The sequence below is a fragment of the Euprymna scolopes genome, chromosome 35 (assembly GCF_053919585.1).
Source record: "Euprymna scolopes isolate OS-2025 chromosome 35, ASM5391958v1, whole genome shotgun sequence".
Taxonomy (NCBI): domain Eukaryota; kingdom Metazoa; phylum Mollusca; class Cephalopoda; order Sepiida; family Sepiolidae; genus Euprymna; species Euprymna scolopes.
This window is the reverse complement of record NC_136516.1, coordinates 23,731,400-23,749,282: the sequence shown is the minus strand read 5'-3', so window position 1 is coordinate 23,749,282 and position 17,883 is coordinate 23,731,400. Positions and strand designations below refer to the sequence as shown.

At 34.6% G+C, this 17,883-nt stretch overlaps 1 protein-coding gene across 1 annotated transcript in view; it reads left to right on the top strand.

The window, feature by feature from the left end:
• LOC145259611 (uncharacterized) overlaps positions 1–5,314 on the top strand; it is a 78,659-nt gene extending 73,345 nt beyond the window's left edge. The window contains exons 6-7 of the mRNA XM_080117266.1: positions 1,067–1,135; positions 5,102–5,314. Coding sequence (XP_079973392.1) covers positions 1,067–1,135; positions 5,102–5,217 — 185 coding nt within the window. The 3' untranslated portion in view covers positions 5,218–5,314. The remainder of the gene's footprint in view (positions 1–1,066; positions 1,136–5,101) is intronic.
• Positions 5,315–17,883: the final 12,569 nt, after the last annotated feature.

Below are 17,883 nucleotides of genomic sequence, written 5' to 3'. Positions count from 1 at the left end.
GGTCAAAAACAATGTTCAAACGTATTAAAATCTACTTTTCTCTCTCTCTCTCCTTTTTTTTTTTTTTTTTTTTTGTTAGCGGCGATATGTCGATGCTGGGCCCATGGCATTTTTTGTTTAATTAATAATCTTAGTTAATTGTGAATAAATAAAGTGAACGTATCTCTTTTTTAAAAAAAATTATGTCATGTCGTGAAAGGCATAAATGATGACAAAGAAACACGAAGCTATAGAGATAGAGAAAGAAACAGGTTGCATTACGTGTTTTTATACAATAAAAAAAAATCAAAGGGAGATAACTAAGTACAAATCAACGTCATCAGTTAATACAAGGGGAGAACATCCAGAGTGCTATCCTCAAGGGCCAAGGGAGACAATTCGAACACATCACCAATGTTAACACCTCTTGTGACCGAGGTCAGCTGCTTCTTTCCAGCTATCTTCCTTTGCCATAATAAACAGAGGCATCTTTTGCTTATCCAGTATTAAAACTCCACTTAACATTAATTAATCTTCAACACTTTACACGATCTTTACAAAGTGTTTTCCAACATACTTAGCTTAACCTAAAGGAGCTGTCATGTTTCATGGCCGCCCATGCGCATTCGTGAAACAGTTGAAAATAAATAAAAATCACCCCCATATACCAATTTTTTCAATTTTGACTCCTTAGCAGCCCTTTTTTCCGGATCCAAAAGGATTAAAAAGTTTTCTACATCTGATTGCCTTAAATACAAAATTTTACACTTGTAGATCAAAAAGTCGTTCAGTACATAGTTTGAGAAGGGACCTCACACGCATTTTCATATTTATAGAAATATAGATGGCTTAATTTTGGGTTTATACACGTGAAAGAATCTCATTTTCCCAATAAAACCTTTAACTCGCCAATAAGTCTCCACGTGTTCCCATGCAGATTTTTATTTCAATTTCAGTTTGAGCGTAGATCCATATTTGAAAATTTGTAGTCAAAACTACCACTCTAAATTGCACATGGACACATATTACATGCCACTAAAAATTCTTCAATAAAAGTTCGTGTTTATTTATTTTTTATTTACAACAGAGAACACAGAGCCCATGGCTTGTTGCTGGATCGATTGCGATCACGTTTGTGCAACAGTAGCGGATATTGGTAAGTCGAATTCTATTTCTTATTTTTTGTTGTTTTAACCCAGTAATTCCCAACATATTATTTTGCCCGCACCACTCACGAAATTTCCATCAAACCTCGCATTTTTTAAAAATGAATGACGTTTATCTTTTTTTTTACATAGGCATCACCACTTATCAGGGCCAAGCGGCAACTTGAGGATAAGGGTTAAAGAGTGTACGGTAGAAATTGGACAATATAGTAATCATTAGTAATGGAAATTCGGTAAATTTGTTAACAAGTTGAACAGCTCATCAGGAACTTGTTTACGTTAGACCATATTGTAGTCAGCTGAAAAGCAGGAAAACGGAAGATAATTCTACAGGCGTCGAGTTCTAAGAAAGAACCTTTGTTCATGGAATCTACGTTTACGTTTAGCCACAGATAAAGAGTGGGGGGAATTATTGATAGTGTTTTCAGCTAAACGAGTGTTTCTTGCGAAAGTTTGGTGAGGGGGGACCATAGATTGAAGCTCAGTCGAACACTTTCCATGAAAATAACGATAGACAAACTCGCAACATCTCTTCTGTGAGATAGAGGTTGCAGGGAAGAGAAAAGGATATCTTTTACGAGGCTATGAAGTTTATTTTGAACACTATCAAGGCAGGACAAGTCCTTTCTAGCAGCTCCGCCCAGATGTGGCAACAGTATTCCATCATTGGACGTACCTGGCTCTTATATAGATAGAGAATTGCATCAGCATTGAGATATCTACTGGATCGATAGAAGGATCCCAGCATTTTTCCAGCGGACTTGGCAACATATGTTTCTAGACATTATCCGTAACGGCAATTTTATTGGTAGTATACACATAAGACTCTAGTCCCCTGCGAAGTTATCTCTTCCGGTGGCAATGCACTTTTTTACCGAACCCCATGAAAGTCCTCTGGTCTGAGCGTGATAATGACCCTCGTCACAGCCACTTACATTTCTTTAATTGCCTTATAACGACAGCCTCTAGAAAATTGCTTGAGATTAGTAAATAACCAAAAGTCACAAGTCTGGGCTATAGGGAGGGTGAAGGGGTCAAATAATCTGTGACAAGAATGGAGCACCCTTGGGACAAACTTTGCGCAAATTTTCTGCATCTTCAGTTCTTCGTGAATAATCCTGTGTACAGCTCTCACACTGTCATAAAACCGTGTATTTATTGTCTCTATAGACACACGACGATCCTTATCCATGAAATTCTTTATTTGGCCAATCAATCTGTGTCCTGACTTTCTCACTTTTCTCACACTGCTTATCACTCCTTACAGACTCCCTACCTTCCTTGAATCTCTTATGCTACTAAAAAAAAACGGATGCTCGATTAATGCGAGATGGTTCAAACGCAGTCTGAAGCATTCAATACCTTTCCTTAGAATTTTTCCAAGTGTAAAAATTAATTTTATTATATTTTGTTCTTTTAAGGTGTCCTCCTGTCGATAGCGTTTTTGAAATTCACCAGCCGTGACAATCAAACTTTTGTAGGGTATATTCCAGTTCCTGCTTAACCTATTCATTTAAACCTGAAATCATAAAAATTGTCAGAAATCTTATAAGATGTATATCATTAAGATACCGAATTTTCAAAAGTCTACGACAATTTTAAATGTTAGTATAAAAAAAAGCGGGAAACTTATTTTAAGTAACCCATATATATTTTTTACAAAGTTTTGCGAATTTCGATTTACATCAAAACAAAATTGTAGCTGTGTTCTTTAATATGCATTTTAATGGAAAATTGCGTGTGTAGCAAATAAATAAATACAATAATATGCGAATGAATCTTGAAAATATTGTTTTGTCTGAAATATTAATAACTAAATATTAATAACTAAATATTAATAACTAAATAGTAATAAAGAGTACATTATAATCCAAAAAGTAGTTTTCAAATGCTTAGAATTTTTTTTCTAAATAAGAGCTACGAAAATCAAACATACGGAGTTTGTAGCAACGGGCTGCAAGCCAATTCGCCCCAAAATAAGAATAAAGATATGAATCCTGTCAAATCCGACATTTTCTCCTACGCCCTGGAATATTGTTTCGCATCTCGTCAACCTAATGTTGGGTACACCTGTATTAACCAATTAACGTTCTAGAATCGCATTTTCTTATGAGCATACTATTTATTAGTGCGTTTTACTTTAGTTGATAACTAGTAAGGTGATCCGATATTGCTCGGGATTGAATCGGGATTACTTTGCTTATTCTTTTGTTTTGATTTACCCCTCTCCCTTTGCCCGAGCACACACACCTCTAAACACCAGGGCAATGCCGGGTACCCCAGCTAGTATTATATAAAAGAGACTTTATCTGCGTTTATACGTGTATGTGTGCGAGTTCGATCCCTATAGACTTCGTGAGAGGTGGGTCAATGCTGATGAAATTTCGTATAAATGTACTTTATGTATCTGACAGTTTTCGTAGACAGGTTTTGTATCGGATAGCATCGATAAGTATCGATAATCGATAATCAATAATCGAAAACATCTGATGGAAGAAGGAACAGGTGATTTTGACAAAAGTTAACACTATTAATTTATTGCGGATTATTATCCTCATCTTTTCTTAGTTGTTTCAGCCAACTATCCCTCTGGCCTTCGCTCCGGTGCCCGTGGCGCAGTTGATAGAGACGTTGAATCATAAGGTTCTTGGTGAGAATTGTCCGAAGATAGCGGTTTCAATGCTACCCAAAGCCGGTTAGAGGCTTACTTGGCCAAAACGTGGTGAGACGACAACAACTATGGAAGGCAGTAATATCAGTGAATGCAGTCAGGAGATTCAGAGTTCCCATCCGTCGCGGTCACAACCTGACGAAGGCCAGAGGAATAGTTGGCCGAAACGTCGCGAAACAACTAAGAAAAGATTAGGATAATAGTCCGCAATAAATAAAATTAATAAATAATACTCATCCCAATGAATTCCAATTAAATAATATAAAAGTTAACACTCTTATACAGCCTAACATAACAAGTGCATTCGAGAAGTTTTATTAGAACGCAAGATTGTTTTTGAGATGGGTATATTTGCTGATGGCACCACGTTCTATAACAGGCACGAGCGTAAAACAAATGAACACATATCTAAAGAAATGGCAGAACCACGAGAAAAATACCTCCAATCTGTAGTGGGGGCAAAAATCTATAGTCACATTCAATGGTGAAAGGGCTACGCTTGTTCCCTTCAATAATTACAAGTAACCTGCTCAACCACTAATAGCTATAACTAAAGATACATTACCGGAAAGTCTATGACGAAAGATACATTACCTAACAGTACTTCTTTCAAACTCCTCGGCTTAACGTTCAAAGTGAACATGAGCTGAAACAGATACATTGACAGCATTGCGAAGGTCGCTGCGACGAAGGTGGCTATCTCTATCGTGCTAGAAAGTTACTTACGCCTGAGATCATCTTGTATCTCTACAAGGCCACCATTCGCCAATCTATGGAGTACTATTGTCACATTTGGGCTGGTGCATCTGCTACTAGTTTCACTCCTGAATAGGGTTCAAAAGAGAGTCGCCAACCTGATAGGTCCCACACTGTCAGCTAGGCTTCAACCGTTGTCCCATCAACAAAATATTGCATCGGTCTGCTTGTTTTACAAGTATTTTAATGGGGGATACTCCGACGAACTACACTTCCTTGTGTGCCCTTGGCGTAAATACCCCCGACAAACCCGACAAGCAGAAAAATCCCACCACACAGAGTAGACATCCCTTCAAGGTTCCCACTTCCCTGACTAAATCGACATCTTGATGCTAAACACGGTACCCTTACAAATTATATCTTGGATAGTAACCCCTACATTAAAGTGTCACTGCTCCTTGTTTGGTGTGAAATTACAATAAAAGAACACCATAGTATGATTATTGTCAGTTTCATAGACACGTAAGGTCTTACAGTTAGAGAAGTAAAATAATTAAAAGTTTATAATTTATATATTTTTCTTTTGCAGAGAAGCTGAAGAACGAGAACGCAAGGGAAAAGGCGCTTGGACTACATTGGTACTATCGTGGGGAAGATCCACCATCTTGGTCGGCGTACGTTCAGAACGGAATGAAATTCGACTGAAATACAGAACTATGTTATTTCCTTATTATTTTTCGTTTTATTTTCTTTCTCCTATTCAAAAGAAAACAAAAAATAAGAAATAAATAGATGTATTAAATTTAAACACGATTTATTAATTTATTTATTTATATTCTTCTTTTTCTTCTTCTTCTTCTTCTTCTTCTTCTCCTTATCATCATCATCATCATCATCTAAATATTCATTTACTTGTCCGAACGTCCAGTGCACAATATGCATCACCATCGCAAATATTTATTGATGAGAAACGAATTACTATATAGTTGCTCTTTATCAATTAACACTCTTTAAAACAATTTTCTCTCGAAAATTTTCAAAACCCACAAAAAAGGCATGGCTGTCTGTTTACGGTTTTAAAGTGATTATTCTTATTTTTAATTAAAAAACATCATGTTAAAATAAACGAACAATCTAATCGTTGAGTGAATGGAAGAAAAAGAATGATTTGCAGATCGTTAGGTTTGCCGCATCGAAGCACACATTACAAACATCTGTCCGTTCCCTTTTCGACATTATTGCAAACAAGATTTCTTCAATTAACACCAGACTGCAAAGTCCACCGTACAGACGTCGAGCTGACAAAAAAGAAATCATCTCCAACTGAAGAAATTCTGGCGTTATATATATTTTTTAATCGCAATATTTTCCTCGATTTAGCTCTTTGGAGCAAGGAACAAAATTGGTTAATTTGCATTTTTGCATTTTTTAGTTTTAATCATTTTGTTGATTGGTCTATATTTAGCTACCATGAACTTTTATACCCCGAAATGAATGTTCATATATACCTATATATATATATATATATATATATATATATATATATATATGTATGTATATACATATGTATATATATATGTATATATATGTATATATATCTATATCTATATACATATATATATACATATATATGTGTGTATATATATGCATATATACATATCTATATATGTATATATATATACATACATATATATATGTATATATATCTATATGTATATATATATCTATACACACACACACACATATACACTTGTGCCCGATATTATTCATACCCCCCCTTGAAAATTGAGTTTATTAGGTGTAACTTTGTAAGAATTTATTGTTTACGTCCATATTGATACATATTCTTAATAAACCTCTTCTGATCATTTTCGTCATTTTAAAATCTCGGGATACTTGTAATAAAAGAAATATACAGCTATTTATAAAATCTTCAATGTTCAAAAATAATCATACCACCTCATGTTTTCAGTATTAATCGAGTTTCTGACTGTTTGTTTCCTGTTTGATTCTTATTTTGAATGCTTTTATACAACCTTTGATTAATTTCATTGCGTTTTTTGCATTTTTTCAGAAATTACAATGATATCAACTGAAAACCAATAAAAGAATAAAAATTATTAGAATGGGGAAGAAAAAAGAGCTTAGTAATGATCTTAGGACTAAAATTGTGAATTCACATAAGGATGGTTTAGGTTACAAGTCAATTTCCAAGAAATTTGAGGTCCCTACAGCAACAGTACAGAGCATCATCAAAAAATTCCAGAGCCACCACACAACAAACAACTTGATTGCTAGAGGAAGGAAAAGGAAACTGTCTGCTAGAGCCACCCGGAATATTGTAAGAAGTGTTAATGCAAATCCAACCACCACTACTAAGGACATTTTAGAAAATCTGGAGTCTTCTGGCATAAAAATATCAAGGCAAACATTGCAAAGGACTCTGTATGAAAATGGTCTGAAAGGAAGAAGACCAAGAAGGACTCCATTGCACACCGGAAAACACCTTGCAGCACGTCTAAAGTTTGCTAGGACCCATGTGAATTCTCCAGAGTCCGTTTTCTCAAGTATTTTGTGGACTGACGAAACAAAAATTGAATTGTTTGGCCATATGGATGCTTCTTACGTTTGGAGGAAGAAAGGAGAAGCTTACAACCCAAAGAACACCATACCCACGGTGAAACATGGTGGTGGTAGCCTAATGTTTTGGGGCTCCTTTTCGGCTAGTGGTCCAGGTAGTTTGGTCAAGATAGATGGAACCATGAAGAAGGAGCAATATTTGGAGATACTCCAGAAAAACATTAGACAGGATGCGGAGAAGCTCCATTTAGGACCAAACTGGGTCCTTCAACAGGATAATAATCCAAAACATACTGCCAAAATAGTCAATAAATGGTTTGAGGATAATCAAATTAATGTTTTGGAATGGCCTAGCCAGAGTCCCGACCTGAACCCTATCGAAAACCTCTGGCACATATTGAAAACTGAGGTTAAAAAGCGGAAACCTAGAAATTTGCGGGATTTGGAGAACTACTGCATTGAAGAATGGTCAAAAATCAGTGTTGATGCTTGTAAAAACCTTGTTGATAAATATCCAAAACGGTTACAGGCAGTTATTAAGAATAAAGGGCATGCTATTGACTATAAGTAAGAGAGGTATGAATAATTTTGAACTAGTGCCATTATTGTTTTTCTTTGTATAATGTTTCAAACTTGCATAATTTATTTATTTGTTGAGTTTAAATTAAATGCTTATGCTTGATTTATTGTTTAAAATCCCTTTAATATTGTCTACCTTCTGGTTTGAGCAATATTCTTATAGAAATCTCAAGGATCCGAGGGGTATGAATAATATCGGGCACAAGTGTATATATATATATACACACACAATGTGGAAGGATGAAATTTGTCGTCCTTTAAAAAACAATACTACACATTATTTTAATACTATTTTAGTAAAAAATCAATTCTCGTAACTTGATTATTTAGTAGAGCTGACATCTTTCAATGTTGTTGCTTTTCCGGAAGTGGGAGCAACATAAGATTCTGAATGTCAAGTCCAATTTTCAAATCATTTGGTTTATTGAGGACTGCAACGCCCTTTTCTGCATCACTCACCGTAATAATTACCCTAAATAAAAAATATACAACAATATAAGGAATCTAACCTACGCAAAATTTAAACTTCTCTGTGTCTATAATATAAATGCGTGACAAATTCTTTTGTAATAATAAACGAAAGCATTCATTTTTACAATTACAATTTTTTATTGGAACACTGGAAGGAAGACCCGACGTTGCCCGGGATTGAATGAAGATCAACGAATGTTTCATCCTCCCATATTTTTTATTGTCATCGAAATCGGTGAAATCGCCAATTTTTCAATCAAATCGATTGATTTCCTTCTCTAGTTGAGGATCCACCGCGGTACACCGGGAGGAAGCTTCACGCGCTTCCCCTTCCAATCTCTCGTCCCCCCTCGCCAATCTTTTAGATAAACACTCGTCTAGCTGAAACCACTGTCAAAAATTTTCCCCACTCTTTATCCGTGCCAAAACCAAAACGTAGATTCCATGAACAAAGCTTCTTTCTTAGAAGTGCACGCCTGTGGAACTCTCTTCCGTTTGCCTGTTTGCCATCTGACTACAACTTGGATGTCTTCAAGTCTAACATAAACAAGTTCCTGATGAACCGCCCCCTTAACAAATCTCCAATACTAACCCTTATCCCTGTGTGGCTTCCGGACCTTGATAAGTAATGGTTACCCTGTAAAAACAAAACTTCCAGGAAAATCATAACAAATTAATATATTTGGTGTCTTTTAAATATTATGAGATTAAATCCTACACGCCAGGTTATGTTCAGCGAGTATATATATATATATATATATATATATATATATATATATATATATATATGTACCGTATGTGGATGACTACAAATTCGACGCCAAATGAAATGTATTTAGAGTTCTCTAAGTGATATACTTAGATTAGAACATACATTGAGTTCTCACCATAAAATTCTGAATGTCAAGTACAATTTTCAAATCATTTGGTTTATTGAGGACTGCAACGCCCTTTTCTGCATCACTCACCGTAATAATTATCCTAAATAAAAAATGTACAACAATATAAGGAATCTAACCTACGCAAAATTTAAACTTCTCTGTGTCTATAATATAAATGCGTGACAAATTCTTTTGTAATAATAAACGATAGCATTCGTTTTTACAATTGATATATATTTTTAAACATGGTAGTTCGTTTTTTTATTGGAACACTGGAAGGAAGACCCGACGTTGCCCGGGATTGAATGAAGATCAACGAATGTTTCATCCTCCAATATTTTTTATTGTCATCGAAATCGGTGAAATTGCCAATTTTTCAATCAAATCGATTGATTTCCTTCTCTAGTTGAGTATCCACCGCGGTACACCGGGAGGAATCTTCACGCGCTTCCCCGCAGTGACTTAGTTTACAATACATTGTAGTTTACATTGCACTGTAGAGAACGTACTGGTGATTTTATAAAATTATTTTTATACAAAATGGTTGAATTATTTTAAAATACAAGACCCGTATCATGCTTTAATTGTGCTCCGAAAAGAAACATTTTTAACGCGCCCCTGCCATATAAATACATACTGTTGATTTTATATGCCTGGCCTTACTGCTTTTCCAGTGATAATGGTTTGAATTTAAGTTTAAAATGAAAAACTCGAGTATCATACTTCAATTATTGTTTAAACAGAAAAAATAATTTCGAACGCGCCCCTGTCATATCAATAAAGCCCACTGTTGATTTTATATATCGGACCCTTCTGCTTATGTGGTAATAAAATTTCTCAAATGCACTTGTAATGTTATGTTATATACCGTATAAACTTTGGTGAAAATCAATTATTACTTCTTTCATCCGATCGATTCTATTATCGATTATCAAAACTTATCTAATACATTTCAATACAAAACCTATCTAAGAACACTGCCAGGCATTTAAAATACCTTTGTGTGAAATTTCATAACAATCGCTCCAGCCGTTTTCGAGTCCATAGGGAACGAACTTACACAGACTTACAGATGCATACGCAGGCGCACATACACAACGTTCATTTGATATAATACTATGAGACGATAAGTCGTGAATTCGGAAAGATGTTCACGGTTGAGAAACGTCTTGGAAACAACCAGCTCCCCGTGTGTTCGATGTATTACATCCTTGACCCGGTTTCGAGGCACAGAAATTACTTTGGCCCTAGCACTTGGACTTAGGGTTAGTACGTACACCGGCTTTCGTTGAAAAGTAAGGGACTCTACTATTGTCGATGCGTCACCTTATATAGCGAAAATAAAAGAGCATAATCAGTTTCGATCAATAAATCTATGTTTGAGCCGAGATATGTTTATCGAAATTTAACAGTAAAATCCGCAAGACCTTTCTTGTCAATCTGATCGAACTTTATATGGATTTCTGTAGTATTGTAAGTATATTCTGCAATGACGACGATATGTTCTCTTCGTCCACAGTATTCGTTGATCTTATTGCTGTAGTCATGCAGCAACCAGTGTTTATCCCCTCTTTTCTCTATCAATGCCATCTTCCTATCTTTCGTCTTTTGCTACCTCTACTACTACTACTACTACTACTACTACTACTACTACTACTACTACTAATGCAAGCACTTGTACCCCCTCGACGTAAATACCCCGACAAATCCGACAAGCAGCTAAATCCCACCCCTTCACAGTAGAGATCCCTAGATGTAAGAGAGCCTTCTACTCCAGTAGTTTCTCCCCAGAACCGCTAGACTTTTGAATTACCTTCCGGGTCCCTGCTTCCCATACTGTACTGACATGCTGAAGTTCAAGTGAAGCGCGAATCGACATCTTGCTGCCCAACGCCCTACATAATTCCCCTGATGCTTATGTCCCTGATAGTATCCCCCTACATCAAAGTGGCAATGTACCTTGTTTGGGGTGAAAATGCAATAAGAAAATCCTAATAATAATAACAATAACAACAATTTTTCATTTTCTCCGTCTTCTAATTATTGTTGCCGTTTTTTTTTCTTCGTTGTCGTCTTCTCTTTTAATCTTTTGCCCTTTTATTCATGTTCTCTTCCTCTTCTTCTTGTCGTCATATTTCATCTTCATCATCTTCGTCTTCCTTCTACTTCTTCATCTCATCATATTCCCGTCTATCTTTTTCCTGCTCTTCTTTTTAATAACAATATTTCATAAACTTTTTTTGATTAAAAAAATAGAATTGTGAAAAAAAACAAATTTTCGGATTTAATTCTCTCGCAAAAAGAAAAAAAAGAAAAAAAAACAAGTGAAGCATACATGGTCCCCCGTGAGTGCACAATTAACGAGACATAAAAAACTGACTAAGTTCAGCATTTGACCCCCCTCCATTTAGCCCTAGAAGCTTCCAGGGGACATCAGATCCTGGTTAAAATGAACAAACGGTGTAGTTTTAGGCTTACGATATGTAAATTTGAGTTCTGCACCATGCAAAAAAAGAAGAAATGGCCCAGTTATGTGCTCGCCCTCAATTTAGCCCCAAAATTTCCCGAGGTCTTAATATATTTAAAGTTGAGTTCAGCACCATGCAAAACTGCTAAATAAATATAAAATCTTGGACAAATATAGTAAAATAGTTTTAAAAAATGGAGTGTTTTTATTAGCCCTAAAAGAGCCCATGGTGCACACCCAAGAGTTATCGCGAAATTATATAGAAATCAGTTAGTTACAAATTTTCAGAAAGTTTTATAAAAATCCAAGACATCAACTTTCTTAAATAAGCACAAAAGTGTCAGTTGATGCCATTTTAACTCGAAAGCCACCGCTAGGGGCGGGGGGAGCAACTGGAGTTCTCTCGGAAAATCTGTTCGGTTACTTTTTTACTCATATCATGTTTAATGTTTGTGCAAAATTTCAAAAAAATCCAAGGAATAATTATTGAGAAAAGTGCGGACAGACAGACGAGCAATGGTGAATTTACAGGTTTACCATCCTTTTGTCGGGGTCTAAAAACCTCTCCTCAATGTGATAAATTAGCAACTATCCAAACACATTGATCTCTTTCTATATCAATCTCTTTTAACAGTCCTTTCTAATCTTTAATCTACGTCCCATACACATTAACACTTTATATAACTGACCCTTTATCTATACAACCTACTTACGACAAAAATCAATGAGGCCGGTATTAAATGTTAGAATGAGAAGTCTTTTCTTTCGTAATCTTACAGTCGTGTTGCAGTAATTCTCCCTAAGAAAAAAAAAATTCAAAGAGGTAGAAGGGGACATAGCAAGCTTATCAAACGTACTTTCTAACTCTCCACGAATTTTTTCCTTTCCTTTTTTCCGTCCCCCATTTTTCGTCGATCTTCATATGCATTTGATTTCATGACGTCACGCTCACGGTTTAAATGCTGAGGCGACAATAACTCGGCACGTAAGTCGTCAATTAGCGTACATATTTAAATGGTGGAGTTGGTGACTACATTACAACAGGACACAATAAGTTCGACCTCGCACAGTTCGCTGAAATGCCTGTAAAACACGACCAGGAATATAAAAATCGCGTCGATGAGAATAAAGCTTGAGAAGTATACGTAGTACGCAACGGATTATGTCAGAAAGTTATTTTCGGACACTGCTAAAAATTTCAGTTTAGTAGTTGATGCATAAGCAAACACCTGTTAGATAAGTTTTGTATCATTATAGACGGTGGAATACATAATTGCTATTGTTATACTCGTTGCAAGATTTGTTCGACTGCAAAGAGGATGAGATTTTTTTTTCAGTTCCCCGAAGGCCAAATGACGTAAAAATTTGTGCATCACGATTACAGTTCGTTCTTCGGATTATTTTGGATGCGTACATAATAAAAAAAAAGATGCTCTCTCGTTTATAATGAAGCCAATTGTAGCGCAATGGGTTGCAATTATCTCGTGAAAAAGACAAATTTCTCGCACGATGAGCGACGTGTTTCCAGAATTGGAGAATCGCCAAAATCATACTTCAAACGAAATTCATGAAATTAACGACCAATTTTTCGCAGGCAGTCACAATCCAGACAAGGCAGGAAAAAGTAGGTGTATTAAGAGACTTTCGCAATTATGCCTCTATTTCCATCTCTCTATTTTCCACCTGTCCCACTCTCCTTACACACACACACACACAAGCACACACACACATACACAAACACGTCTATATATATTAAATGCGTTTAAAGAATATGGTTACGTTCTTTATAAAAAGACTTAAGATATAAAAAGTCCAACGTATGGAGGTTGCGCATAAACATTAAATGAAATTATAGAGCATGTATTATAAATAATAGTTATATATTAATTTATTTGTAAGTTCAATAAACAAATTAACGGTAAAATGAGGTATAAACGTCTTCAACGCCTAGGCATTTCGAAGCATAATGCATTTCATCAGAAGAGAAGTGAACTAGGTTACAGATATAAGGAAATGCAATATCTCGCTTATGATGGATTAGGAAAGAAATGCAAAATAAATATGAAAATAAAAGTTAATATAAAAAGAAAAGAAAAAAACATGGAATGAAGATGAATGAACTATATGGTATAAGGTTGAAAGAAATAAACAAATGAAGAGTAGGGAAATTGAGTTGGCGTTACATAAGTAGGGCGTTGTTTCGAGGCTAGAAGGAGATCGTAATTGGTGACTAAGGTTGGTGCATTCTAAAAGAGTATTGCATAGGAAGATATAGAAAAGATTATAGAAAATTTAGAAGTTTGTCAAAGCAGAAATAAAGTGAGAGATCGCTATGAAGATATTGTGGGGTGGTAGATAGGGTAGTAAAAGAAGGGAGAAATAAATATAGACACTTAAAAAAATAAATAAATTTAGAATCTTAATAAAAGAATCGAATGAAAAAATAGTAGTAATTATCTATATATCTATAAAAGTGAACGTGTCTGTGTGTGTGTCTGTGTACATTTACCTACGCAATAACTCTGTAAATTTTTAGTCTACAGACTCGAAACTTGATATGCAGGGTATTGAGATTTGGAAAAATCGATGTGATTTGGTTTCGGCCAGAAATTTCGCTTTTAAGGGGTCAAATTTTAGCGATTTGATCTTGGAGAACTGCACCAAACTCCTCCGAGAATTTTGGGTCTAAACAGTTCACATTTTAGATATTGGTTCCTTAGACAGGGATTTAACTTAATAACTTGATTTGAGCCCAAAACAATAAATATTAAGGGGTCATAATAAGGGTCAAAATTTAAAAAAATTACCTTTATTTTATTTTTTTGTTGTTGCTCAGAATACACCTCCAAACACCCGGGCAACGCCGGGCACCCATTGCTAGTAATAATTAAATTGAAATGACAACTTAGTAAAAGGTAGTGATTCAAGATTATTACATAAGCTTATATAATGAGTCTAATAATTCCATGTGTAAATCCGGAGAAAAATAGACGGAAGTATATTTCTGAAGCAAGGGCCGATGAATCTTGGGGGATAATATCCATCAATAAGATAGGTTTCGATGCATTCCGATAAAGATGAAACGTAATCCTTTATTAAGATATAAATCCAAATTTTAATTGCAGGAAACTGCCAGCATAGAAATGGAATATTGTCTTTGAGTTCAACAAAAATCACCTGAATTTATGGAAATCAAATCCGTATATGAAGAAAATAATTCCAGAACATCCAAATTAAGGGATGAAATATGTAAATCGCAAAACGATATAAAATCAACCTTTGCTCGATTTGCAGGAGGATAAAATGATGGCTGATAGAAAGACCATTCGTATAATGTCTTTTTTTCATAATTGATTTACTGGTGTTTCGTTTTGCATATAGCCAATTTTGCCATCACGCAATTCATCAGATTCCAACAATAATTAAAATCAGTAGTGCATTGATGGATGGGATAAAGAAGAAAGAGAATTTAAAAAAAAATAATAATAACACTTACTGAAAATTATATACAGGGAAAGATTCCCCAATAAATATATACGATTTCATCAGAGAAAAAAAATTACGGAGCCATCTTTTTTTAATTTTTTTTTTTTTTACTTAAATTAAATTTATCATTGCTAGGATTGTGGACCAAAAATGTCAACTTTAGAATTAAAGAAAATTCAATACCAGTGCATATTAAGAACTTGATTTCTGTAAATGTCCCCTCGGCTCACCAACACCCGATGCAAACCGCCAAAAACATACCGATCGGCGTCGAGTAAACGTTAAAAACGATAATAAAACAGAAATCAACATCATTTCTGGATACTAATTACAATTTAGAAAAAATGGAAAAACAACAAAATACCGTAATTTTTATTTTTGTGTCGCATTTTGATTGATTGATAAACTTGGTCAGGGCTCGGCATATTCCGGCGGTTTGCAAAAGTTTCTGGACCAGCTCTACCAGATATTTACAAAAACTTGTAGATAAATCAATAGAAAATAACATTTCCATTTGTAGCTAGATGCATCTGGACTTCTAAATGCAACATTATCTATGCAATTGGATTGCTAAATGCAAGATTATCAATTACTTTGTAATTAAACAAACCATTAATCCACCACGAGGATATTATCTTATAATAATTATTGAATCCATCTGCCTGACGAACATAATCTATATAACAATAAAAGTGAGAATGTGTGTATCTTGGGAGTGAGAATAATTCGCAACCTATATATGCTCAACAAATGTGTGATTTACAAACTTAAAATTTGGTATATAGAGTATTTAAACACGTGGAAAACTTTTAAATCGGTTTTTGTCCGGAAAAAATTGGCTGCTAAGTAGTCAAAATTGAAATAAATTGGTATGTGCGTGTCATCAGATTTTTATTTTATTTTTTGACAACTGTTTCACGAATACGCATGCGCGACTCGTTCACATGGTACATTGTTTATATTAAGAATAACTAGGTTTGAAAACTATTTTTAAAGATCGTGTCAAGCTGGCTTAATAGTTATCGTACTTGACTCACTATATTTTGGTTTTGGCTTTATTCTCAGTTGGAGTTACTAACAAAAAGTTATATGTTTAGAAACAAAACATAATACTTGCATACACAGTTTCTGTATGAATAAAAATATGATATTTGTCTGTATTTTCCAACCAGGCAACGCCGGTCGACCTGCTAGTATTTGTATAAAGACACTATAACACAAATAGAGAAAAAATAGATTGTAAGTAATAATATGTCTATTGTTTTCTCTAGTAACTAGGGAGAACGCTTAAATATATTTTAATTCATGCGGATTTTGTATTTATTATTACAGAGCCAATATTCAATTGAATAGCCAATTGCGTATTATATATATATATATATATATATATATATATATATATATATATATATATATATATATATACTTGTTTATTGTTATATAAACATGCTCACATCCCGAGCGTATTATCAGCTCTTTTTATTGAGCACAATCTAACAACCTCGTTGAATTCACTAGTCCATTACTTTTGAATAAAAAAAACCCGAGTATATATACATATATATATATATATATATATATATATATATATATATATATATATATATATATATGTATATATATATACATACACACACACACACACAGATATATATATATATATATATATATATATATATATATATATATACTAGCATTTCAGCCAGGCGTTGCCCGGGTGTTTGGAGGTGTATGTTGAGGAAAAAAAGCGCTCAATTTTTTAAAATTTGACCCCTATTATGACCTCTTAACATTTATTGTTTTGACCTCAAATCAAGTTATTAAGTTAGATCCATGTCCAATATACCTATATCTAAACTTTCACGTGTTTAGACCGAAAATTGGCGAAGGAATTTGGTAGAGTTCTCAAAGGTCAAGTCGTTGAACTTTGAGCGTTTAACAGCCAAATTTCTGGCCGAAAACGGATTACAAATATTTTCCCAAATCTCAGTACCCTGTATATCAAATTTCGAGTATGTAGACTTAAAATTGCCAGAGTTATTGCGTAGGGAAATGCACACAGACGCACACACAAGCAAACACACACAGACACGTTCACTTATATATATATATATATATATATATATATATATATATATATATATATATATATGGGTCTTACTTTTTTTAAATAAAATAATATAGTGAGATTATGGAAACAGTACCTTTATAAAATACGGTTTTGGTGACACAAGAGACTGGGGAAGTAGATATAACATTAAACGAAAAATTCTGCGATCTTCTCAGTAGATGACTTTATTCAGAAGTGTAGCTGGCCCAGTTGAAGGGCTAATGAGATGGGAATCGTACCAGTAAAACAGGCGAGCATTTGTGCTCTAGAATTTATTTTTTGTACATATTCACCAGCATTCTCAATTCAATTTTGCCAAGAATTCAATGCGCTTTTGGCAGAGGGTTTTTAATAAGAATATCATCATGTCAGTATCTTCAACAGAGACATGAAACTCTAAAGTCATGAATGCAAAAGTTCAGTCATCATAACAATGCAATTTGCTATTTCCTTTTTATTTATTCGGGCGGAATAAAAAATAGAGGCATTATTATTGTAACGCCATTCGTAAATTTAAGATACTTAGAAAAATGCAAAACGAATGTATACTTTTTTTAAATTCCATTTTCACCCCAAACAAGGCACAGTGTAACTTTGATGTAGGCGGCTACTTTAGGGGACATAAATTGCATGGATACTATGTAAGGCATTGAGCAACAAGATGTCTGTTCACATTACACGCGAACTTCTGCATGTCAGTACAGTTGAGAAAGTAGAATCCCGGAAGGGAGCTCCAAAGTCTAGCAGTTCTCGATAAGAAACTATAAGAATAGAAGACTTTCTTACATCTAAGGATC